Source organism: Prionailurus viverrinus, chromosome A2 (assembly GCF_022837055.1).
Source record: "Prionailurus viverrinus isolate Anna chromosome A2, UM_Priviv_1.0, whole genome shotgun sequence".
Classification (NCBI taxonomy): domain Eukaryota; kingdom Metazoa; phylum Chordata; class Mammalia; order Carnivora; family Felidae; genus Prionailurus; species Prionailurus viverrinus.
Genome location: NC_062562.1, coordinates 69,725,428 through 69,751,952, shown reverse-complemented (window position 1 = coordinate 69,751,952; position 26,525 = coordinate 69,725,428). Strand labels below are relative to the sequence as shown.

At 44.2% G+C, this 26,525-nt stretch overlaps 1 protein-coding gene and 1 long non-coding RNA gene across 2 annotated transcripts in view; one reads left to right on the top strand and one right to left on the bottom strand.

Annotated features, from left to right (window-relative positions):
- The window catches only part of VOPP1 (VOPP1 WW domain binding protein), a 111,389-nt gene that overhangs the window by 77,872 nt on the left and 6,992 nt on the right, over positions 1-26,525 (top strand). The window contains exons 3-4 of the mRNA XM_047834762.1: positions 1,732-1,809; positions 7,312-7,448. Coding sequence (XP_047690718.1) covers positions 1,732-1,809; positions 7,312-7,448 — 215 coding nt within the window. The remainder of the gene's footprint in view (positions 1-1,731; positions 1,810-7,311; positions 7,449-26,525) is intronic.
- Positions 5,724-26,473, bottom strand: LOC125152657 (uncharacterized). The gene is made up of 3 exons (XR_007147262.1): positions 26,223-26,473; positions 7,294-7,535; positions 5,724-6,206 (listed from the first exon to the last, which is right to left on the bottom strand). It is a non-coding gene; the product is annotated as an uncharacterized LOC125152657 (long non-coding RNA).

The window sequence follows — 26,525 nt, the reverse complement described above, 5'->3', positions numbered from 1 at the left end:
AAGGCAAGTTAAACAGATAATCTTATGTCACCGATGGATGGAAGCATCTCATGGAAATCACAACAAGTTCTACCTAGTACGTAGAAGTCTGTGTTTGTGGATTATGGGAGGACTGGATGTGAAAACATCTGTATCATATGGAGAATGTGGTACTGGTGGTGGAGGTGACTGGACAGGAGTCTCTCAGATAAGTTTTGTCCTTGAAATGATAGATATAGCAGCAGTTGGGTGCTGGGTATTTAAAAAGATAGACACAACAGGGCTCCTAGGTAGCTCACTCAGTTAAGTGTCCTACTCTGGGTTTTGGCTCAGGTCATGATCTCTCCGTTCAGGAGTCTGAGCCCTATATCGGGCTCTGTGCTGATGGCATGGAGCCTACTTGGGATTCTCTGTTGCCTTCTCTCTCTGCCCCTCCCCTGCTCACAGTCTCTCTCTCTCTCTCTCTCTCTCTCTCTCTCTCTTTCAGAAATAAATAAACATTTCAAAAATAATAATAATAAAATAAAAACATGGACTCAAGCCCTGGGAGCCAACCAAGGAGAAACGGCATAGGAACTCAGGTCTGCTGAGTTTCACTATAACTCTTAACTCTCCGTCTTAACTAATCTTTGCTAATATTTCCCAGGGAGCTATTTTCTACACAATTATGCATAAAGCAAACCAATTTGTACCAGAATTATCTACAGATTCAGTGTCTAAGATCCTGGATCAAATTGTGTATTTCTCCCGGCTATTTTTTAAAAGAAGAAAGTCGGCAGGAACCTAGATGACAAATATATGATCATCCAACATTACTGAGAAACAGTCCACCTTCTCCCTTTTCCCCACCTACTGCCACATGGACTCAAGTCACTGCAGTGACAGTTTCTCTGTAAATACCAAGGTGCAGAATCAAGGGGCTTCAGCTTTCATAGTCGTCTCTCTTTTCCAAAAAAAGGGGGTGGCAGGCATCTTATAGGAAGCTGGGTTGACTCCTTGGAGCCTGCACTGAGTCCTAAGGGCCTGGACTGGGCAGCTATTCTAGGGGAGGAATAGCCCCTGAGCCCCACCCACACCCCACAGGGCCCCAAGCCTCAGGCACCGTGGAGGGGAGGGGGCAGCGAGACAAGGACAGCCCTGTCAGCAGAGTATATAAGGATACAGCACTATAAAGGGATCCTGCCCTCCCACCACTTTCACTAGGAAACTACGAAAACTCAGATATGGGGGAACTGAGGCTTGCAGAGGTCCAGTGACTTGCCAGAGTCCCATAGCCATTAAGTGGCAAGACCGGAACTAAACTTGCTAATCTGTCTGACTTCATAAGCTCTGCTTTGAACCTCAGGGGACTTGCCAGTGCCGTGCACCCAGCTTTGGACCATCATCAGGGATCGAGCGCTGAGCAGGGTCTATAGCATGTGGACACGGGTCTGTTGTTGAACTTCCTTCCCATTGCAGCGCTGGTGTGACTCATGCTGGCCTTGGTTCACAGGCCCCACCAGAAGGGAACCATTGTGATTCAGCATCTGAAGATGGGTAGTGAACCCGGCGCTTTGAATCACACTGACCTGCACTGGCCAGATCCATCTCTGCACCTTCTGTTTGGGCCACCAGACAGCACTCAGTTCTGGTTGGTGACATGCAGCGGTGGCGTTTCTGCCCGTTGCCCTGAGTCGGCCTGGACCTCATGAATGGTTCGGCCTTCCTTCCGACCCAGGACACTGACCAGCCTCTGCCCCCTTTCTCCTACAGATGCCGCCCTTACGAGGACTGCTGTGGCTCCAGGTGCTGTGTGCGGGCCCTCTCCATACAGAGGCTGTGGTATTTTTGGTAGGTCGCAACCCCTCCTGGTCTCGAATGCTTTGGTCTACCACCCACCCCCCAACGGCTCTGCCAGCCTCAGTATTGTCACGTCACCTTCACCTGAGGTCTTGGTCTCGGGGACAGCCTCTGTCAAGCACACAGGTATGTTCAGGTTGCCTCACCGAGTTTGCAGAAAGCTTGTTCCCGTTTTCACAGAGGGTGGCCGGAAAGAAGAGTTCGTCTTTGGGAGGTAGGCTGGAGGACTGTTGTTCTCCAGAAGCTGCTGTGCCAGTTTCTGAGATGGAGCTGAGGATGACTGTCCGAAAGATTCAGAATTAGCCGACTTGCGATCAAGTCTGTGCTGCCTAGAAGTCATTCCCACTCATGGTGTCAGCTGAGTAGATAACTTTCAGGACAGACAGCCTGCATCCTTGTCCCTCTTCCAGCTCTCCTGGGGGAAGTCTGTAAAATTCTACCTTGAGAGGGGATAAGGGAGTGACGCTGACGGAGCATCCTGGAAGGGGAGAGGTGCAGTTTCCATTAATAACAGGATTCCCCAGGGGATTGCCCTCTTTAAAGGGTGCCTGCTCAGGGGTGTGTCTAAAAACGTATTTGAGTCTATAGTTGAGACACTGCTTCACATCTCAGGGACAGCAGGGTGTGAGTAGGAGAGGATGTGCCTAAAACCAAAAGAGCATTTCCTGCACCCACATGCCCTCTCCTCTGCTTCACTGCAATGGTAGTGTCATCCAGGCAAGCTCCACAAAGGGTTAAGCCTTAAGCTTCTCTATGACTTTTAGATTCTGACATCACTGACTTCCAAAGACATTAAGACTTTTACTAATAAGCATGTTACAGCAGCCACTTGAAATTTTTTGTGAGGTTTTGTCTTTCCCTTCTGACAACTGTTCCCAAGTTTGATTAGGGAAAATGCCAGTAAGTGGGATTCCACATGTCACATTGTCTTTGATAGGAGAGCCTGCTTCCATATCACCATCACCACCTCCTTGATGGGGCATTGGCCATTTGGGGGCTCGACTCACCTGTCACATCGGGCCCTGGCCCAGCCCCCCTTAGGGTTGGCTTGGACATCCCCTGTCTTGATGTCACTACCTCTGGCAAGACCTCCTGAACCAAGTGCCATGTTGGTGCCTAAAACTCTATAATAGAAGGTAATTTTTTTTAGCCTAAGATCTTCTGAATGTAAACATCTCTGAGTACACTTCAAGTGAAGTGGGCCAGTACCAAAGTAGGGACCGGGAGGATCAGGATAGGTGGTATTTCAGAGCTTTGCCTAGCTTCATGCATGCTTTCCCTCAGAACTTTCCTCTATGGGGCCTTGTGGTAGGAGGAGACAGGACTGTCCGGGGCAAGAGTCCTGAAATGCTTAGGAAGTTATGCCAGGTTAGCCTGAAGCACCAGATGTTCCTAAAAATGAAATGTTCCTAAAAATGAAAAAAACTTGTCAAGATTTAGGTATCAGGTGATTTAAAAAAAAAAAAATTTATGTTTATTCATTTTTGAGAGACAGAGAGAGACAGAATGAGAGTGGAGGAGGGGCAGAGAGAGGGAGACAGGATCTGAAGCTCCAAGCTGTCAGCACAGAGCCCAATGTGGGGCTTGAACCCACAAACTGTGAGATCATGACCTGAGCCGAAGTCAGACACTCAACCAACTGAGCCACTCAGGCGCCCATCAGGTGATTTTTTTTTAAAAAATTGAGAGTGCAGGAGAAACATAAGGGCCTAGAAGCTAGAGCATCTTCTGTTGGCTTTCCCAGGAAACTTTACCTGAGCCAGCAGTCAGGTGCCTTTTAGAGGCCAGCCAGGGTCACTTATCAGAGTTGGGACATGTTGGTAAGGCAGCATGCAGTGAGTGAGCGGAATCCCTGCACAGAGACATCTTATGAGTGCCATCAAACAGGGAGTGCCAGATGACAGAAGAGGAGATTCTGACAACAGGTTCTAAAGTGGGGGTACATCCAGAGAACAGCTGGAGATGTGAGTCTGAGGTGCCCCAGCTGAAGTCAAAGGATGCTTGGGTCTGGCTCCTGTGCATTCCTTCTCTCAGTAAACATGAAGGGTCTCGTACACACCAGGGTCCCATGGAGAGGCACTTAGGGTAGCCAAGCTCCTAAAAGAAGCAGGTGTCTAAATAGGTAATTCTATGTGGAGGGTTTTAAACTCATGTTCTGGAAACACAGGATGGAGCCTCTGATCCCAGAAAAGTTGGGAAAAGCTGCAAAGCTTCTGACTGGGTGTCAGAGAGGGTGTTCTGTTCAAAGGGACCAGCATGTTGATGGGACAAGGAGGTAAGAAGAACCAACATGGTGAGAGAGTAGCAGGAGAGTCATGTGGGAGGCAGGTGTTTGTGGAAGCATAGGGGATAGGAATATGGAGCTGGACATAGAAAGAAGGAAGGGCTACTTTCCAACCTTGGTCCCACCTCGTTTTTAAGGACTTCTGTCTCCTTACCATAGAACAAAGGTTTTGGAGAAGAATGCTTCCAAAAGTCCCCCTGGTTCTAAAATCTTGAGTAATCTTTGACCAACACAGTCTGAATGAAATCTTCATGGTTTGAAGAACTAGACCAGTAGCACCCTTGAGTAGAGCTACACTATGAAGGAGTAAAAACCAGCAGGGTTATTGTGTGCGTGAGCCCTGCCCTGGGGGCTCCCACCCACCTGGGTCTGCATCATGGTTCACCTGATGCCTGGGACGTGCATCCAGGGAGAGAGCTGCTGTGCTGAGTGCTGGGGGGAGGGCAAGAAGGGATTGAAAAAACACATTGAACTGAAGAAACCAGATTACTTTGGATAATGGAAAAGGCATGAACTTCCTCTCTTAATCCCCGTAAAGCTTCCAAACCCGCTCAGCAATGAAAGGGAACATCTAGAGGACAGTCAAGCTTTAGTGCTTCAAAGAACAGCTTTTCTTTACTATACTCCACTTTTTCCCCTTCCTCTCTTTCCTTGTTCTATAAGCTCATTTTCCTGACCCCTTGTCAGTTTCTCTCTTAAAATAAGTTCTCTCAGACCAATATTTCAATGAGGAATGAATCTGATGATTGATACCTAAGCTGGTAGTCAGTCTCCTACCTTTTGACTTGTTCTGTCCCTGCCTGGTACTTACTTGGTCTCTGTTAGTCTAAGGTGCAATATCAGATGAGGTGCCTCAGTATCATTCATATCTGGCTAAGAGAAGAATAATCCCATGTGATAGTGGAACCAACACTGTGGCCTGTCCCATGGAAGAGACCCCTTTCTCAGATTTCTTGTGCATTTTCCAAAACCAGGGAGCCCATCTCTTGGGAGTGAGTGGTAGCACTGTTTGAAAAGCACTATATACCCTGTACATAAACCCTTACGCACAGTCAGTCTCTCTGTGCTCAGATACTTACAGTTCAGCCCGCTGTTGAATGTAAGATCACCATTGAGTCCACCCCAGGGAAATTAGTCTTAAGAGCCGAAACAGTTCCCTTTGTGATTCCAGCATCTCAGTGCCGAGATGCCAGGCCCCGCACAGTGGGATTCTTTGGTATCCCAAGACAGCAGCCCCCTCGGCCTCTCCCCCGTCTGCGGCCCACAGCCATCCTCTGGGGCCTCTTGCTGACCCAGCTTCCCGCTGGCACACATGTGCTGTTCTTTCCACCCAGAATGTGCCTTCCCTCCCCTTCAACTGGCCTCTTTCTTTCCATCCTTCAGAACTAAGCTCAGATACTGCTTTGAAGGAAAAGAAGTTTTTTAGGTCGCCTCGCTATAACACATACCCTTGTTTAAAACCTCTTGTTGCACTGAATTGTACACGTAAAAATGGTGAAAATGGTCACTTTTACATTATGTATATTTAACTGTATACACACGTGCACTTGCGTGTGCGCGCACACACACGCACTTACGACGGCACCTTTGGTTTTCCTTCTTAGCACTTACCAGAGTTGTAAATCAGTGATTTTGTAAATTTGTTGTTTGCCGTCCCCCTCCTCTATCACAATTCAGGTTTAGTGGGTGGGAAGGGACTTTACCTTACTCTCTATAATGCGCAACATGGTTCTAGGACCAGAGCAGGTGGTTCAACATTATTGAATGAATAATGAACTAGAAGACAGGTCCGATAGCCACAATTTCAGCCCTTTCCCAAATCATTTCCTGACCAACTGATGGACTTACACTTAACATCGTATTCATATTCTTAAAGACTTTATCGCCTCCTTTTTTCTTAAATTTCGTTTTTGTGTGGTCACATGCCTTTGACCACAATGCAGCGGGCTCTCCTGCTCATTCATCTTTCACAAGGCAGTAGGCTGCCCACAAAGTGTGGGCATGAGTGAGGTTCTGGAAGGTTCCACGAGTCCCATCACAGTTTCGCAGCCGTGTCTGTGCAGGACAGACAACTTGGCCCTTCTCAGAATGACTTCCCATGTTTCTAGAAATACAAGGTATAGTGCAAATGTGAGGTGGGAAGAACCATTTATCCATTTCTCAGTCATTTATTGAATGCCAGTGATGTGACAATATCAGAGAATTTTCAGATGAATTAGACAAAGGCCCTGTCCTTAAAGCAGTCTGCTCTACTCTTCATTAGACTTTAAGGTCACATAGGAGGTCAGCCATACTTAGAACATAGAGATTTTATATCTGCGGCTCTTTTATGGAGTATGAGTACTTTCTCTAGTCCTGTAGTTTTCTATAATTAAGGTGTGCTCTGGGAAGGTCACCATGTAAAATTTCTTTCTGAATATTCACGTAATAATGGAAAGAAAATGGCTAGAAAGGATAAATGTTCTTATCCGTGTTGCTTTCCCAGTGAAGAATGGAAAATGGGGGACATGGGCAGCGAGGCAAAAGCTGGGTCACCCATGGCATTCAAGCAAGGTTGAGAAAGCATCTCCTGTTTTGACTAAAATTGAATTGAGGTAGAGCCATGGACAGGAAAGAGATGGCACCAACCCTTGGAAGGCAGCTAAGCATTTGGAGCTATTGGAGACAGAAACCACACTGAGAGACCTTCTCAGTGTGAGTGGGCTGCATTCAGGGGCATCCCAGAAGTCTGCAGGCCAGTGGTCTCCCTGGTGTCACCCACCCAAGAAGGTCCTGGGGGAAAAGTCAGAGGAAGGCCAGCCTGAGGAGCCGGGCACCGAGCCCTGCCTTCTGACCCTAGCACGTGGGATTCAGTGCCCACGGATCTCCCAGTCCATGGGCCCAGGCCAGCCACTGTGTGCCCTGAGCCCCACTATTGTGCCCTGAGCCCCACCTCGCTGCTGCACCCTGAGCCCCGGCTCCCCGCTGTGCCCTGAACCCCGGCTCCCCGCTGCGCCCTGAACCCCACCTCGCCGCTGCGCCCTGGACCCCAGCTCCCCGCTGCACCCTGAGCCCCACTTCTGCGCCCTGAGCCCCGCCGCTGCACCTGAACCCCAGCTCCCCGCTGCACCCTGAGCCCCACTGCTGTGCCCTGAACCCCAGCTCCCTGCTGCACCCTGAGCCCCACTGCTGAGCCCTGAGCCCCAGCTCACCGCTGTGCTCTCGCTCAGGTTCCTTTTGATGATGGGCGTGCTCTTCTGCTGCGGAGCTGGCTTCTTCATCCGGAGGCGCATGTATCCCCCACCGCTGATCGAGGAGCCCGCCTTCAACGTATCCTACACCAGGCAGCCCCCCAACGCCACTCCAGGTCAGCCCACACCTCGTCCTTGTCTCTGCTCTGTGTACTTTTTGTGTCCTCTGCAAGCATTTGTGAAAGTCACTGCTATGGAATATGCTAGAAGAGAAAATTCAGGCTGTGTTTATTCATTTAGTTCTGATGATCACCCTCACTGTGCATTTGTGTCAATATAAAGTGCAGCGTCTATTGGGCTGTATGTCTGTTACCTCATATTCTTACCTAATTAGTGGTGCACCTTTTATGCATGTTTTTGCAGTTCCTATAACCATATTGTTTGCTCCCTGTCATCACCCTTAAAAATTATTTCGTGTATACATTTCTATACAAGCAGTAGGGTCGCTGCCATCATAATGCATCGGGACTAAATATTAATTATGCTACTAAATGGTGATTTGCTTAGATATCCTGTCATTGCTGACCATTTGTTTTCTCTTGGTTTGCTTTTTATTCATTCATTCAACAAGTATTTACTATGCATTCACTTGTATTCTGAGTACTTATAAATAGAGCACATTTTTGCACAAGTTACATTTGGTCTAATTAGGGAACATTACCCAAAGTGATGCCACAGACTCAAAAAAAATTAGTGGTTTCTTAATTCTTACAAAACTGCTTTCCCTATCTAAAATTCTCAGGTACTATGGAGGGTGATTTCAAGCCTCCCTTGGGACACAGGCTGGTTCCCTATTGTTCACATTATATGTGAGATGTTTTCCTTCCCTTTGAGGGCACCTTCTGAGAAGGAAGGGATAGCAGGGTGGCTGGGCATTGCTCAGTAGAGCTCCTGTCTTTCGGCCACTATGTGCTGAGGTGAGGCGACGGGCGTCCTTCCTGTGTTTGCTGCCTTGCTGGACACAGTCTCCACCTAGGCAGTGGAAGGCGGGGGCTCTCTCTTTTCATTGCACACCCCAGGTAGGCACAATTCTAGGAGCAGTTCTTGCCTTGGTTTTTATGAAGTTTCAGTCATGCAGGACTGAAATGAATATGTCCTAGAGATGTACTCTACAGTGTAGAGCTTATGGTTAACAGCACTGTATTGTCCACTTCAAACTTTATGAAGACGGTAGCTGTTACATTAAGGGTTCTTAGCACCATAATAACAGTAATAAGTTTGGAGGTGATGAATAGATTTATGGCATATATAGTGGTGCCGACTTCACAGTGTGTATTTATTTCCAAACTCACCAAGTCGTATCCATTAAATAGGTCCAGCTTTTTGTATATCAATCATAAATTAAAAAAAAAAAAAGCATTGGGGGGATTGAGTGTAAGTTTTCTTACTCCTGTTCTCCTGAGGACATGCTGTTCTCAAGATGCAAGGGGAGTGGAGACATTTATTTTTTAGGTCTTTTACAGTTTTCTTCCACCAGGTACTCCCCAGGTTTTTTTTTTTAATGTTTATTTATTATTTTTGAAAGAGAGACAGAGTGAGAGCAGGGAGGGGCAGAAAGAGGGAGACACAGAATCTGAAGCAGGCTCCAGGCTCTGAGCTGTCAGCACTGAGCCTGATATGGGGCTTGAACTCACAAACCGTGAGATCATGACCTGAGCCAAAGTCAGACACTTAACCGACTGAGCCAGGCACCCCTCCCCAGTTTTTTTTTTTTTTTTTAAGGAATCACCTTTATTATTTTTTTAACGTTACTAAAAGATCTGAATATGTATTTTCCGTAACAGTTCAGAGGCTGCTCTGCGTTAAAAGCTTTCAACCAGGGTTAATACCACTTTTCACGTGTAAGTGGATTTTTATTCTTTCATATTCCAGCATCAGGTGAAGTGCAAATTTTCAGTTAAAGTTGGGGGGGGGGGTGCAAAAATCAGATTTCATCTGGATTAGTCTGACCCCATCTCCCCCATCCCCCCCCCCCCCCCCCCCCCCCCCCCCCCCCCCGCTCAAGAAAGAAACAGATCAGAGAAATTGGGTCAAAGTCTTCTAAATTTCTTTTTTTTCTGTCGTCACTTCCTGCACTCTCCCGGGTGCTTTGCCAAGTGCATTAACAGCATTGACTGTGCTGAATTTTAATCCCTTCTGTATACTTTGGGCCCCCCTAGTGAGCCCGTGCTTCAGTACGATTTACATCTCAGGCACCAGGCAGTCTCATGTCTGCCAGCTGAGGGAACTGGTCAGCCTGCGGTCGGGATTCAGAGTGGCCACGCTTGGATCCCGGAGTCCCGGCCTGCCGGAACTGCTCACTCAGTCCATATGTACTGTACAGCTGCTGAGGTACAGCAGGTGCATGGGACACTGCAGTGCGGCCTGGGTTCCAGCCCTCACCCACTTGTGTGTTGCACAGTTTGCACAACTGTGTGTGAAAGCCTGCGCAGTTGCACAAATGGTCACCAACCATGGTGAGAGCTATGGAGGAAAACTTCAGGATGCAGGGAAGCCATGTGTGTGAGAGACTCAGTCTGGTATACGGGTGGATGGGACTGAAGAGTATGAATGAATGTTTAAGTGGCAGTGAGTGGGGAAGGAGTGATTGGGGAAGGGACCAAGAAGAGAGGCCCTGTGGTCTTCCTTTCCTGCCAGCCTTTACTATGCCCGCCAAGTCTCTGGAGCTGCAGAGCTCCAAACAGCTGCTGTCTGTCCTGTGGCCACAGCACCGACTGCAGGACACTAGAAGATGGCATAAATGTAGGGCAGGAGAGTCCCAAGTAAAAAATATCAAGTCCCTTTGTAGACAGTGGAGAAAGACCAGAATTGCCAGTGAGCAGCTGTTCAGGGCAAAGCCCAGCCTCTCAAACACCTCGGGCACTGTGGTTTGATCCCATTCTACCTTGTAGTTGGAGGCATTTGGAGAAATGGGAGGCATTCATTTTCTTCCAAGGCCTGCCATGATATAGTTACCATTGGAGCTGATGAAAGGGCCCATTCACCACCTGCTGGGAGACATTGATTTGGGTGCCTCCACCCCTCTAGAGTGAGTCGTCACCCTCTTTCTTCCATTTGTACATTTCATGCAGACCCATAGCAGTATGAAATAGCCAATCCCCAGGTATACCTATCAGAGTATCTTAAGAAAATAAGACTTGCTTTGTGCCATAGGAGTGTGTGGTTTCCATAATTTCACTACCAAATCAGGGTCTGTGTCCTCTGTCACAGCACTAAGCTTGGAAGCAATGTAAGCGCTTTGATATGATTGTTTAGAACTAGTCATAAAAAAATAGGGCCTGTTGGGTTTTCAGTGATTCCAGTGTAGATACCCCCTTCATCCTGTCAGTGGGATCCACGCCCTCTGCAGATGTTTGTTGAAATCCTGTAATGCTCAGGGCACCGTGCCCTTGGGAGATATTCAGGGTAAGAAGGCCATGCAGGGCGTGGCACTCTAGGAAGAGAAACTCCGTGCACTGACATCATATGATAGGTTCACAGGATAAATATTATGCAGAATAGACTGCTCAGGAATATGGTATCTTTGTGAGACACAAGCCAGTATTTGTGGACTTGCTGGGGTGGCTCCCTTTCTCCTCTGTTGATCTGGGTGGGGGGAGTGGATTTGGTGAGCTTTGCTTATGCATGAAGAAGAAAAGGCAGAAGGTTTTAGAGAACCTACTAGCTCACTGGAGGACGGGGGAGAGTGGCAGCTCACATCCTGGAACCAGCTCCCCAGGCCAGCGTGGCTGAGTGGAGGAAAGCAGATCTACACCATTGCAGACCTGCTCCTACCTGGGACAAGGGGAGGACTGTGACCTCATCATCGTGGTTCTAGGGGGCTGATGCAGGTTGGAGCAAGACCCAGGGGAAGATACTGACAAACGAGGTGTGTAACTGAAGTTCAGAAGTAGGGCTCCAAGTCCGCCCAGGAACCAGAAGAAACCAAGGCTGAAGCTTAGGGCCTACCATTAGCTCATTTGTGCCTTGAGCTAGGTGAGGGATGTGCAGAGAAGACGTGGTTTGGGAAACAAAAAGAGGCACCTGGACAGGGGCTTAGGAGGCCTAAGGTCTGTGGTATCAGAGTGGGCCATGTCCCTTCTGAGCCTCAGCACTTTAAATGCAAATTGGAATCATATAAAAAGAGGTTAGAGTGGAAGAGAGCCAAAGCATAAGAGACTCTTAAAAACTGAGAACAAACTGAGGGTTGATGGGGGGTGGGAGGGAGGGGAGGGTGGGTGATGGGTATTGAAGGAGGATACCTGTTGGGATGAGCACTGGGTGTTGTATGGAAACCAATTTGACAATAAACTTCATATATTGAAAAAAAAAAAAAGCACTCCTCATTTTAGTTAGTCTTTCTATATAGAGGTGGCCAAAATGTCACTGAAGAAAGCCAGAGCTCCCTAAATGCTGTCTCCCCCCTGGCTCCAATCTTTCCACATCAGGCTGCTGACAGGGCCCATTGGACATGTCCTCCTGGGTAGGGAGGAAAGATAGACTTCACTCATTCATTCAGACATTAGCTAACTTGGCAGCAGCCGCTGTGTTCACACAGGAGGAAGGGTGTGACGAAGACGTCCACACTGCTGCCCTTTCACAGCTTGTGGCACGAGGGGTGGGATGGGGAAGAGGGTCAGAGGTACAAGCTTCCAGTAATAAGGTAAGTAAGTTCATGGTGACTATGGTTAACAATACTGCATATTTGGAAGCTGCTAAGAGGGTAGATCTTAAAAGTTCTCATCACAGGGGCGCCTGGGTGGCACAGTCGGTTAAGCGTCCGACTTCAGCCAGGTCACGATCTCGCGGTCCGTGAGTTCGAGCCCCGTGTCGGGCTCTGGCCTGATGGCTCGGAGCCTGGAGCCTGTTTCCGATTCTGTGTCTCCCTCTCTCTCTGCCCCTCGCCCGTTCATGCTCTGTCTCTCTCTGTCCCAAAAATAAATAAAAAACGTTGAAAAAAAAATTTAAAAAAAAAGTTCTCATCACAAAGGAAAAAATATATATGTAACCACGCAAAGTGATGGATGTTAGATAACTTTGTGGTGATTCTTTTACAATGCATAAGTATATATCAAATCATGATGTTTATATCTTCAACTTACACAATGCTCTGTGTCAGTTATACCTCAGTACAACTGGAAGAAAAAAGGAACTTTGAGAACAATCAGAAAAAAACATAAAAGCCGTGGTAAAGCAGAGTTGTGGGTCTGAAGGAGAGCAAGCAGGGCCTGGATTTCAGGAAGGTCTGAGTGGTGGCCTGAACTGAACGTGGTGCCCACAAGATGAATGTGGGGACAGGGGAGGAATGGGGGCTGCCAAGAAAAGGATGATTCAATGATGGCTTCTCTTCTTTATGGGATATTATGTGGTCACCAAAGTTAATGGTCAAAATCAAGGCCATGTAACTAGCCAGACAACTGTAAAGCCATGTTCGGGGAAGAGGGCAGTGGGTGATGTGTTATTTTGAGTAGTTGATTCCCACTGTGTAATCGCACAAACGCATAGAGAGGGATCAAAGAGAACAGTCAGTAATGACATCGGGGGTGTTAACGCGATCTGAGTTTTCTTGAAAGATGGTTTGTTTTAATACTGGTTAGTGTGACTAATACTGATTTAAAAAGATAGAAGATGCAGCATTCCATCCAGTATTCCACTGGGAGATACATTTTTCTTCCTTTCCAGCAGTGCATTTATGGTGAATTTGTTGATGGTGTCCTGACTGTTCTAATGTCTCGATCTTGTACCAAATCTATGTCTCAATTGTACCAAATCTGTCAACCTGCAGTGACTCTAGCGGTCTGACTGAATGACCCCAACTGCAGGAAAATGGAAATAGTGGGGAGTGTGTTTTGACAGTTTAATAACCTTCCAAACCAGGGCTGAGACACAAACAGAGCTGCTTCAGTTCTGGGGCAGCCTGTTTTAGAGCCAGGGGAATAAGCATAAGTGTTCAATGTGACAGTGCTTCAGGTATGTGGAGACAGTGATGAGACAGCCCTGCAGTCACCTGTCGCCATCTCTGACCTCTGCAGCTCTAAGGTGTTCATGGTTTATTTTCCAAAGAAACAGTGGGTGAAGAGACCCAGGTGGGTCGGGGGTGGGAGGGACACTGTGCTTCCCCAGGACTCTCAGCCATTCCCCTCCACTGTGTTGCTCTCGGGCACCCCCTTCAGGATGAAATTAGTTTAGAATTTATGTTTTTGGTGAAAGAAAGTAACTGGAAATCTTTAAGTTATTTGTTTTAAAAGTCACAAATGCCTGTGTACTGATACTGATATACTTTTCACAGCTACCAGGGTTCTCCTTACCAGTTCATCCCAATGGCAGAAGGTGACTAGCTGACCAGATATTTAGGGTTGGTGGAGAGGGGTGGTTTGAGATCAGTTTCATCTAGTGAAGCCCAAGAATTATTGCCTCACAGCACTGAGTTCCTCCTTGATACTTTTTTCCCAGAAAGTTCCATGTGTCTGTCTGATTTTCTGCCTGTGTGTCTCACTCTCTCTGCCATTGTTACTCTGATAATTCTTTCGAACTCTGATGCCACCTTTTTTTTCTATGACAATTCAATTGCTATTTCTTACCATTTGCATTACTCAGTTCATGTAAAGTAGATACATCTAGAGTGTTCTCCCATATAAAAATCGGAGTTTAGGGGCACCTGGGTGGCTCAGTCGGTTGAGCGTCCGACTTCAGCTCAGGTCACGATCTCATGGTCCGTGAGTTCGAGCCCCGCGTCGGGCTCTGGGCTGACAGCTTGGAGCCTGGAGCCTGCTTCCGATTCTGTGTCTCCCTCTCTCTCTGCCCCTCCCCCGTTCATGCTCTGTCTCTCTCTGTCTCAAAAATAAATAAATGTTAAAAAAATTTTTTTTTTTTTTTTGGGGCGCCTGGGTGGCGCAGTCGGTTAAGCGTCCGACTTCAGCCAGGTCACGATCTCGCGGTCCGTGAGTTCGAGCCCCGCGTCGGGCTCTGGGCTAATGGCTCAGAGCCTGGAGCCTGTTTCCGATTCTGTGTCTCCCTCTCTCTCTACCCCTCCCCTGTTCATGCTCTGTCTCTCTCTGTCCCAAAAATAAACAAAACGTTGGAAAAAAAAATTTTAATAAAAAAATAAAAAAAAAATTTTTTTTTTTAAAAAATGGGAGTTTAATTTTTTTCCTGCCATTTGAAAATGTGAGGTTTTTGTTCCCTCCATAAAAGCATTTACTATCTTTAGCTACTAGAGATAGATAACACACTTCACACAGAGTGCAATTCAAAAGGAAATGCCTTTTTTATAGCTTGTCCTGTTGGTAGGCAGCTCATGTTGTTACTTTAATAATGACAGCATTCCCATCTATAATCTTTGATCACTGGGGACAGAAACTTCTAGCACAGTTAAGTCTCCTGCTTCTTATTCTGCTCTCTGCCAATGACAGAGAGAAGACAGAGTCTGAGCACCCAGTCCACGTTCGTAAAAACTGCTCCTACCTCCGGGAGGACGACACAAGTCTGAAGTGTGTTCCTTACATGGTTCCAGCATGCAGAGCTGGTCAGACAGACTGTCCCCACCCCCTTTGCTTGCAGTTAAGGTCCTTAGCTTACCTTTCAGGTCTGCTTCTTCACCTGTCCAGGCCACCTCCCCGGTCTGTCATTGTGAACTTTTCTCCCTAAATTCTTTGAAATGACTTTAGTCATTTCAGAGTTGAAGTAAGGACACACTTGGGTCAAACTAGACAGAGGGCAGAGAGGTGGCAGAGAGGTCCCCAAATGATGGTGTGTACCCACACAGTTTCCTTCTGTCACCTGCCAAATGTGTCTTTAGCACAGGTGCCGTGTGTTAAGTGCTGTGCTTAGCCTCAGTGACATACAGTGGATATTAAACAGATGACCCCTGCCTCTGGGCTCCTGAAGGACAGCGAGACAGTGTGATGGCAGCAGGAACTCCTGACCTCTGGTCTAGTAGAAAAACGTGGAAGCTATAGATCCCACAGTTAAAAATGATGAAGTTTGAAATTCTTTCTCTTATTTTACACATTTGGGTCGTCTGTGGAACTTCAGCCAAAACCCAACATGCATTTTCCATTTGACCTGCCTTTTACCTTTTCAGTTGACCTTTTATAAACTTTTAGTGTCCTCTAATACATTTTCTATTTTTTTTTTTAGACTTTTAATGTCTCAGGGAGGTACTTTCAAATGATGTGAGATATTGTTTTGCTGTCTGCTGTTTGTTGTATATTGATATTTTAACCCTTACATCTCTGTGGAGGAAAAGCTGTCTGATGGGAAGGTAGGCTGGCTACTCATTTGAGACCCTTGAAGGTAATCGTTATTCCTGAAAACAAAATGAGCTTAGCACTGGGTTTGTGGCCGACAGGGATGTTTTATTAGCTCCAAAAAGGAGGAGAGAAAATCCTATGAAGTGACTGACAGAATCCTACAGGTCATTGGGTTCGAGCCCACCTTCCAGCTGATGAGCCAGTTCTCTGTGCTCTGTTCCCCACCCCCAAACTGGCCTCCCATTTGTCACCAGACGCTGCAGTGAAAGAAAGTCAGCTCCAGTGTTACTTTTGCCGTCCGTGGGTGACTCTGCCCAGCATTTTTGTTTGTGAGGCTTCTCCAAACCGGGGAAGCACATGATAAGGCGGGAAGAGGAAATAGCATGTCTGTCCCAGGTTAGGTTGATAACGACTGGCAGAGGGGTAGACAGCAGGGACAAAAGGAATGCCACTATTGAGTTTGATGGTTTATTATACATGTTTGTAGTGTTTACTCTTGGGATTAAGAGTAACATGTCTGCATTCTAAATCTGCATCAAAGATGGTAATAAACTTTTTTCAAAGACAAGAGAAACATGGAGGAGTTATAAAAGCAAACTATGATGGCAGTAGAAGACTACCTACAATATATATTACAGTGACTCTAAATGTGTTAAAGTATCATCAGGTTGTGTTAGAAACCCAACTTCTTACTGCTTTAAAGAGAGACAAAGAACGTAACAGAAAAGGAATAGGAATTCCTTAGGGGGTGTTTAGCAGAGAAGTAGAATGATCAAAGGTGATTTGACAGCAGTGGTGGCCTGGGCGAGGGTGGTGGCAACAGAGCGGCGTGGGGTCCTTCTGGGCTTAGAGCTCACAGGACCTACGGAAGAGTTCAGGTGAAGGGAGCGACCTAATCTCTTTATGACTCCGATTTCTCTTCTGAGACGGAGAATAATAATATGTTATGAAGATCAACAGGTACTTCTAAAGTGTCTAGTTTTTGCTACTCAAAGCTGGGGCTGGTGGCATAAGTGCCTCTCTAGGAGCTTGTTAGGAGTGCGGACTCTCTCGTGGTCCCCCAGACGACCTGCTGCGTCAGCATCTGCATTTTAACAAGATCCCCAGTGAGTAGAATAGGACCACACAGGGGAGTACTAGGTGTTGGATAAGGAACAAAATGCGGGGGCCAGTGATGGCAATAAGTAATCTCATAGAAGCTAAAAGTCAAAACCTGTGGACGAACCATTGAGATCCACAGGACCGGAGTAGAATTTAGTCCATGTGTCTGCTGGGCTGATGTGACGGCCGTTGTTCTTTTTCTGCCTTGTGTTCTAGGATTTGCTCTGTGCAATACCACTTACCACTGAATTCTTAGCAGTTACTTTGGCTTCTGTTTCAAAACATTGTCAGAAGTGAGCAAAACTACTTTCTTCCCTCAACTTCTGACTTATACAACCAGGAAAGAAAAAGTCAAGACTTTTGGTGGAAGGGTTGTTTTTTTTTTTTTTTTTTCCCCTACTTAACCTTGCTCACAAAGCTTGGTGACACATTGGGGCCCCAGCGTTCATGTGTGTCTCAGCTGTGTTTCAACTGCATCATCTCTATAAAACCCTGACGGGTCAAGATGAAATTATTAGGTACCTAATACAGATATTCCTTTTAACTCCTTCCCCCTCCTCCCAAAGAAGCAGTAGATTAAGCCCCCCCCTGTTTTCTTTGTGATGGGTAATACATCCAAGTCAGTTCTTCTTCTGGTTCCCTTCTTTCAGCTTACCAATATTTTTTTACCAGCTATTTATCTTGGAAGACATAATCCATGATTTTCTGAATATATACACATATATAAAAGAAGACTTTTTCACACTATTAAGATAATTGTGTATTGTGAAGACATAACTTGAGTTATATGTATTGAATAACTTCAAGTGTGTGAAACAAACACTTAGAAATGAGAGGAAAGAATGTGGAGTGCCCTTGCATTACTATTGACTTGACCGAAGTATCAAAGTTAATGGAGCACTTAAAAGAATGTATTGACTTGTACACCACAAAGAAAATCAGGGTAGGTTTACAAAAGCAGAAGTCACATACCTCAGGGTCTGGGCTAGGATGCTCTCGGGTTCATTTCTGTCTTCATGCCTCTCTATCAGATCTTGGGAATGTGACTCAGTTTCCCTAAGCTTCAAGCTCCTGACTGTGAGGCTGAGATCGTAAGAGACCTTCTTAGGGTGATTGTGTATGAGTTGATCCGTAGACTCTGCTTAGCTCCGGGCCTGAGGCAACGCTCCCTAAGTGACAGTAATTGCTTCTCCTACTGTTTCTAAACCTTGTAGTTTTAAGAAATCTATAAATGAGCAAATAAGTCATCTGCTCCCACTTGGGAATAAAAGAATACCCCCTATGTCATTAGCTGAGCAAATGAAGGAGAGAAGTGAGGGAGGACCCCGAGGGCCTGGTCTTCACCCCACCACATCCCAAGCCTCCCCACCCAATCTTCCCAACTCAGCAAGGGGCTAGTCTGTTCTGCCAGTTGCTCAGGCTAAAAGCCATCATGACAGTTTCTCCTGTCTGCCCCTCTCCTGCTGCCTCCTTTTATCCAGATTACCATAGGAGCCTCCTCACTAGCCTTCTTGCTTCCCCCTTCCCCAGCTTTGGTCTGTTTCCAACAAAGCAAATGGTCAAAGAGAGGTCTCGGCTTCTACTCACAACTCTCCAGAGGCCACCCCCCCACTCCCCTGTTCACAGTCAGAGGCCCTTACGGTAGCCAATGAGGCTCCTCTCTGTCTCTTACGTCTCCCCCTCCTGCTACTCTTCCGTTCCCACATACCTCTCCTGCTCCTGTCCTCCCGGCTCATTCCACTCCCACCACACACTGGCCTTTGCTTTACCTCAAGCCTACCGGGCTGTGATGTTGGTGTCTTTTGCACTGTGATTTCTTCTGCCTAAAAGACTCTGTGTCCATCTAAACCCACCCCGCCATGTATACGTGGTGTGCTTCCCATCACCCTCCCCCACTGCACTCATGGTATGCTCCTTCATAACCCTCACCCCAGGTTCACATGGTGTGCTCCCCCACCCTCCTCCTTCTAGGTACACATGGCTGCTCCCCAATCACCTGCCCCCCCCCCCCGGCATGTACCTGTGGTGTACTCCTCATCACCTACTGCCCCCAGCTACACATGGCTGCTCCCTCATCACCCTCCCCCACCATTTACACATCGTATACTCCCCCACATACATCTCCTCCATCACCCTCACCCCAGGTGCAAGTGGCCCCGTGTGGCTCCACTTAGGTACAGATTTTTTTTCGATACATAAAGTACAGTACTGTAAACGTATATTCTCTTCCTTATGAGATTCTTCTAACCTTTTCTCCAGCTTACTTTATTGTAAGAATGCAGTATACAATACATATAACATACAAAATATGTGTTAATTGACGGGCTTTGTTGTCATTGAGGCTTCTAGTCAACAGTAGGCTATTACTAGTTAAGTTCCGAGGGAGTCAAGAGTTATGCACGGATTTTAACTGCACAGGCAGTCGGTGCTCATCACCTTGGTGTTGTTCGAGGGTCAACTGTATTTTGGAATTTTTAAGTCTCTTGAAGGCTTGTCACTTACAGGGAAGAGTTGGAGGGTAAATTACAGTTCACCTGGTCAGTTTCAGTCTCAGCTCAGTGGCAGCTACCGGTCCTCAACTCAGGCCCCTTGAAAGGCCGCTGGGCACATATTCCTTGGGGAGCTTGCACATAGCAAGCAGGAGCAGGGTGGGCAAAGGGACCCTGTCCTCCAAATATAGGTACTGTGCACTCTGATGGTGTTTGCTGCTACTGACTAAAGAGGCAGGCAGCCCCTGTCACACCTCCCCACGCTGTTGCAAGTGTCTCCCTGTTCTGGCTGAGGTGGCCTCCAGGGCACTTATGTGGCCACTGCCCTTCTCCCCATCCCTTCCTTTTTCACTTTTTCCCCTTTAAGAGCTAGACAGTAAAGACCAGGATGTTCCAAACCAACTGCATACACCAGAAAAGTTAGAAAGAGAGCGTGCATCCCAGGGAAAAGCTCAGAAATGACCTGAGAAGTCCATAAGTTTATACTTCAGGCTTATTCTCAGAACAGAGACAGCCTACAACAATTAACTTTATAAAATAAAAATAAAAATATTAGCAAAACAACAGTAAACTGTTGGGAAGGAGAGGAGGATGTTATTTCCATAGTTACCACATTATTAGATTCAAATGTCTGATGTTCAACAACAAGAAAAATCACAAATCATACAAAGAAACAGGAAAGTATGGTCCATTCAAGGCAAAAATTAAATAAAGAGACTGTTCCTGAAAAATACCTAATGGTACATCTGCTAGACAAGTCTTTAAAATACGTGTCTTAAAGGTGCTCAACAAAAACAAATAGCTCAAAGAACTACAGGAATATGTGGAGAAGGTCAAGAAAACAATGTATAAAAAAATGGAAATATCATTAAAGCAATAACCTAAAAAGATAACAACAAGGAATTCTGGAGCGAAAAAGTACAAAAAGTGAAATGAGAAATTTGCCACATGGATTCAAATACAGATCTGAACAAGCAGAAGGAACAATCAGGGAACTGAAGACAGGACAATGGACTTGATCAAGTCTGAGGGACAGAAAGAACAAAGATTGAAGAAAAGTGGACAGAGCCTAAGAGTCTTGTAGGGCACCATCAACCAGACCAACATATGCATTGTAGAAGTGTCAGAAATAGAAGAGAGAGAAAAAGGAGCACAGAGAATATTTGAAGAAATAATGTTTGAAAACTTCCAAAATTTTATGAAAAACATGAATATAAACATCCAAGAAGCTGAACAAACTCCAAGTAAGAGGAACTTAGCCACACCAAGGCACATTATGATCAACCTTTCAAAAGCCAGAGACCAAGAGAGAATATTGAAAGCAACAAGAGAGAAGTGAATCATCACATACAGTGGATCCTCAATAAGACTGTAAGCATATTTCTATTTTTTTTAATGTGAGTTTTTTTTTTTTTAATTTACATCCAAGTTAGCATATAGTGCAACAGTGATTTCAGGAGTTGATTCCTTAATGCCCCTTATCTATTTATCCCATCCCCCCTCCCACAACCCCTCCAGTAACCCTCTGTTTTCCATATTTAAGAGTCTCTTATATTTTGTCCCCCTCCCTGTTTCTATATTATTTTTGGTTCCCTTCCCTTGTTTTCATCTGTTCTGTGTCTTAATATCCTCATGTGAGTGAAAGCATATGATATTTGTCTTTCTCTGACTAATTTCACTTAGCTTACTACCCTCTAGTTCCATCCACATAATTGCAAATGGCAAGATTTCATTCTTTTTGATTGCCGAGTAATACTCCAGTGTGTGTGTGTGTGTGTGTGTGTGTGTGTGTGTGTGTATACCATATCTTCTTTATCCATTCATCCATCGATGGACATTTGGGCTCTTTCCATACTTTGGCTATTGTTGATAGTGCTCATAAGCAGATTTCTTATCAGAAACTATAGAGGCCAGAAGGCAATGAACTAATATATTCCAAGTGCTAAAAGAAAAAAATCTGTCAACCAAGAACCCTGTATCTGGGCAAAACTTTCCTTCAGAAGTGAGGAAGAAACTGGGGTTCCTGAGTGGCTCAGTCAGGTAAGCGTCCAACTTCGGCTCAGGTCATGATCTCACGGCTCGTGAGTTTGAGCTCCACGTCAGGCTCTGTGCTGACAGCTCAGAGCCTGGAGCCCACTTCAGATTCTGTGTCTCCCCCTCTCTGCCCCTCCCTCACTCACCTCTGTCTCTGTATCCTTCAAAAATAAATAAACATTAAAAAATTAAAATAAAAAAAAAAGTGAGGAAGAAACTAAGACGTTGCCAAATAAACAAAAGCTGAAGGCATTTGCAGCCAGTAGACTTGCCCTGCCAGAAATGCTCAAGGGAATCTTGCGAGGTGAAATGAAAACACACTAGAGAGTAACTCGAAGCCATATGGAGAAATAAACATCTCAGAAAAGGTAAATGCCTTGGCAATTGTAAAAAGTATTATTGTAACTATTGTTTGTAATGCACTTTTTGTTTTCTACACTGTTTAAGAGACTAATAAATTTAAAGAAAAAATTATTAGTGTAAAAACTAATGTAACATCAGTTTGTAACTTAAAATCTTGTTTTCTATATAATTTAAGAGATGAATGCAATTATGGAAAGAGCCTAAATGTCCATCAACTGATGAATGTATAAAGAAATTGTCTATATACACAATGGAATACTAAGTGGCAATGAGAAAGAATGAAATGTGGCCTTTTGTAGCAATGTGGATGGAACTGGAGAGTGTTATTCTAAGTGAAATAAGTCATATAGAGAAAGACAGATACCATATGTTTTCACTCCTATGTGGATCCTGAGAAACTTAACAGAAGTCTATGGGGGAGGGGAAGAGAAAAAAGAGGTTAGAGAGGGAGGGAGTCAAAGCATAAGAGAATCTTAAAAACTGAGAACAAACTCGAGAGTTGATGGGGGGTGGGAGGGAGGGGAGGGTGGGTGATGGGTATTGAGGAGGGCAGCTTTTGAGATGAGCACTGGGTGTTGTATGGAAACCAATTTGACAATAAATTTCATATTTAAAAAAAGATGAATGCATTTAAAATAAATAATTATTTATGTTTTAGGGTACATCACATATGAAGATGTAATTTTGTGACATCAGCCATTGAAAGGGAAGGGACAGAATTGTAAAGGAGCAGAATTTGTGTATGTTATTGAAATTAAGCTGGTATAAATTCAAATCACAGTGTTTAAAATTTTTTAAAGTTTTTTTTTTTGTTTTTTTTTTTTGTTTTTTTTTTGTGTGTGAGAGAGGGACAGAGTGAGAGCAGGAGAGGGGTAGAAAGAGAGGGAGACACAGAATCTGAAGCGGGCTCCAGGCTCTGAGCTGTCAGCACAGAGCCTCATGCGGGGCTTGAGCTCATAAACCATGAGATCATGACCTGAGCTGAAGTCAGATGCTCAGTCGACTGAGCCACCCTGGTGCCCCCAAATTACAGTGTTTTAACATTAAAGTGTTTCATATAATCTCCATAGTAACCACAAAGAAATAGCTATACAATATACACAAAAGGAAATGAGAAAGGAATTAAGCATTTCACTACAAAAAATCAACTGAAAACAAAAAAAGACGGTAATGTAAGAAATGAGGGACAGAAAAACTATAAGGCATATAGGAAACAAATAGCATGAACAGAAGTCTTTCCTTATCAGTGAATAGTTTAAATACAAATGAATTAAACCCTTCAATCAAAAGAGATTGGAAGAATGGATAAAAACACATGATCCAACTATATGCTGTCTACCAGAGACTTTTTCAGGTCCAATGACACAAACAGGTTGAAAATGAAAGGAAGAAAATGTATTCCATGCAAACAGTACCTAAAAGAGAGCAGGGGTGGCTATATTAATATCATGCAAAATAAAGTTAAATAAAAAAAGTCCTAAGAGACAAAGGATATTCTATATTAAGAAAAAATTCAATACAGCAAAAACTGACAGAATTGAAGGGAGAAATAGTCAGTTGTACTATAATAGTTGGAGAATAACGGATAGAAAAATCAGACAGAAGATAAGGAAATAGAGGACTTGAACAAAATAAATGAACTAGATCTAGCAGACATACAGAATACTCTACCCAACAACAGAATACACAGTCATACACACAAAACATTTTCCAGGGTGGACTTCATGTTGGGCAGCAAATGAAGTCTCAATAGATTAACAAAATATATATCATACAAAGTATTTTTTCTGACCACAACATGATGAAGTTAGAAATTGCTAACCAAAGGAAAAATGGAATATTCACAAAATTGTGAAATTAAACAACACACTTTTAAACAACCAGTGGATCAAAGAAGAAATCACAAGGGAAGTTATAAAATACTTAGAGACAAATGAAAATAAAAACAAAACATAGCAAAACTTATGAGTCAGCAAAAGTGATGCTAAAGGGAAGAGAAACTTTATAGCTATACACAGATTAAAAAGTGAGAAAGACTTCAGCAACCTAAATTTATAATTTACAGAACTAGACAAAGAAGAACAGACTAAACACAAAACTAGCAGAAAAAAAGGAAATGATAAAAATAACAGCTAAATGAAATAAGGAAGAAAAGTAAAAGGACAAATAAATAAAAAATTGGTTCTTCAAAAAGATCAATAGAATTGACAAACCTTTAGCTAGATGGACTAAGAAAAAAGAGAAGGCATAAATTACTAAAATCAGATGAAAGTGTAGGAGTGCCTGTGTGGCTTGGCCAATTAAGTGTGCAACTCTTGATCTCAGATCTTAATCTCAGGTCCTGAGTTCAAGCCCCTCACTGGGCTCCGTGCTGAGCATGAAGACTACTTAAAGGAAGGGAGGGAGGGAGGAAAGAAATGAAAGTAGGGACATTTCTACCTTCTATAGACATTAAAGGATTATAAGAGAGTGCCATGAACAGTTGTACACCAAAAAAAAAAAAAGAAAAAAAAAGGATTAGCTTGGTAAAAAGAACATATTTCCAGAAACACACAATCTACCAAGACTAAATCACAAACAAATAGAAAATTTGAATAGGCCTATAATTATGAAGGAAATTGAGTCAGTAATCAGAAAATTCCCAACAAAGTAAAGCCCTGAACCTGGTGATTTCACTTGTGATTTTTACCAAAAATTTAAGGAAAAACCATTAACAGTCTCTCTCAAACTTTCCCAAAAATTGGAGAGGAAGCAACTCTTCCTAACTCATTCTGTGAGGCCAGCATTAATAACCCTGACACCAAAGCCAGACAAAGACACTACAAGAAAAAATTACAGGTGATTATTGTCCCCAGTAGACATTGATGAAAAAACCCACGACAAAATACAAGCAGACAGAATTCAGCAGTATTTTTAAATGACCAAATGGGACTTACTCCTGGATTGCAAAGATTGTTCAACAAATAAAAAATCAGTCAGTATAATACACCACATCAACAGAATGAAGGGGAAAAAAAATACATGATTATCTCAATTGATGCAGAAAAAACATTTGATGAAATTCACCATTTCATTGTTGAGTGTATGATAAAATACACTCAACAAATGGGGAATAGAAAGAAATAACCTCAGGGTGCCTGGGTGGCTCAGTCAGTTAAGCATCTGACTTCGGCTCAAGTCATGATCTCACAGTTCGTGAGTTCGAGCCCTGTGTCAGGCTCTGTGCTGACAGCTCAGAGCCTGGAGCCTGCTTCGGATTCTGTGTCTCCCTATGTCTCTGCCCCTCTCCCCCTCTCAAAAATAAATAAACATTAAAAAAAATTTTTTTAAAGAAGGAAACTACCTCATCAAAACAATAGAAAAAAAATCAAGGAAACCAAGAGCCAGTTTTTTGAAAAGATAAAATTGGTAAACCCTCAGCCAGATTCATCAGGAAAAAAAGAGAAAGGACCCAAATAAATAAAATCAGAAATAAAGGAGAAGTAACAACTGACATTACAGAAATACAAAGGATTATAAGAGAATACTACAAAAAATCATGCCAACAAATTGGACAACCTGGAAGAAATGAATAAATTCCTGGAAACATATAATCTTCCAAAACTGAGTCACAAAGAAATAGAAAATCTGAACAGACCAATTACTAATAATGAATTTGAATTATCAATCAAAAAACTCCCAACAAATAAAAGCTTAGGACCCGATGGACTCACAGGTGAATTCTACCAAACATTTAAAGAAGACTTAATACCTATCCTCAAACTATTCCAAAAAATGGAAGAGGAAGGAGAGCTTACAAATACATTCTACAGGGCGAGCATTACCCCAATACCAAAACCAAAGACACCACACACACAAAAATAATAATAAAATAATAATAAAGAAAAGAAAACTTCAGATGATATGATCTCATATGCAGAAAATTCAAAAGATTTGGGTCTGGGTGACTCAGTTGGTCAAGCATCTGACTCTTGATTACTGCTCAGCTCATGGGATCGAGCCCCAGGTTGGGCTCCACGCTGAGTGTGGAGCCTGCTGGAGATTCTCTCTCTCTCTCTCTCTCTCTCTCTCTCTCTCTCTCTCTCCCCACCCCCCTCTGCCCCACTTCCCCACTCACACATTCTCTTTCTCTCTAAAATAAATAAAAAAAAGAAAATTCTAAAGATTTGACAAAAAATACTTCTAGGTATAATAAATGAATTCATCAAAGTATCAGGAAACAAGTCAACACAAAAATCAGTTAAATTTCTATACATAAGCAATGAATGATCTGACAAGGAAATTTTAAAAAAATTCCATTTAAAGTAGCAGTAAAACATAAAATAATTGAAAGTTTAACCAAGGAGGTGAAAGACTTGTACAGTGGAAACTACAAACATTGCTGCAGGAAATTTTAAAAGACATACATAAATGGAAACTGATCCCACGTGCATGGATTGGAAGACTTAATATTGTTTAAATGTCAGTACTACCCAAAGCATTCTACAGAGTCTGTGCAAACCCTTTCAAAATCCCAATGACATTTTTTACAGAAATAGAAAAAGCCATCATCCTCAGAGGACCCTGATTAGCCAAAATATGCTTTGGGTTCCAGAGTTATGTGCCACAGAATCACGAGTACATTTTGGGGAATGTTTTTGAAATCACCTCTCTCAAGTCTGTGGACACATACCTGTTCTTGCCTGGCCTTCTCTCTCTGGTTTTCACACATACAGTGAAGTGTTCCTTTTGCCCCTTATGCAGATGAGTCAGAACTGAGTCCGTCTCCTCAGTTTCTCTTCTCCATGGGAACCTGAATGGTCAACCAAGTCAGTGTCTTGTCAGGACTCAATCTTTTAGCCAAAAGAGCAGAGATCTAGCAAATGTCTGCTGGCGTCGCTACCCGGCCAGGAGCCTTTAGTGGCTCAGTGAGGGTCTATCCTCTGTTCCTGCTGCCCTTCCACCTCCACCACACTCTTTCCAGCATGTTCCATCC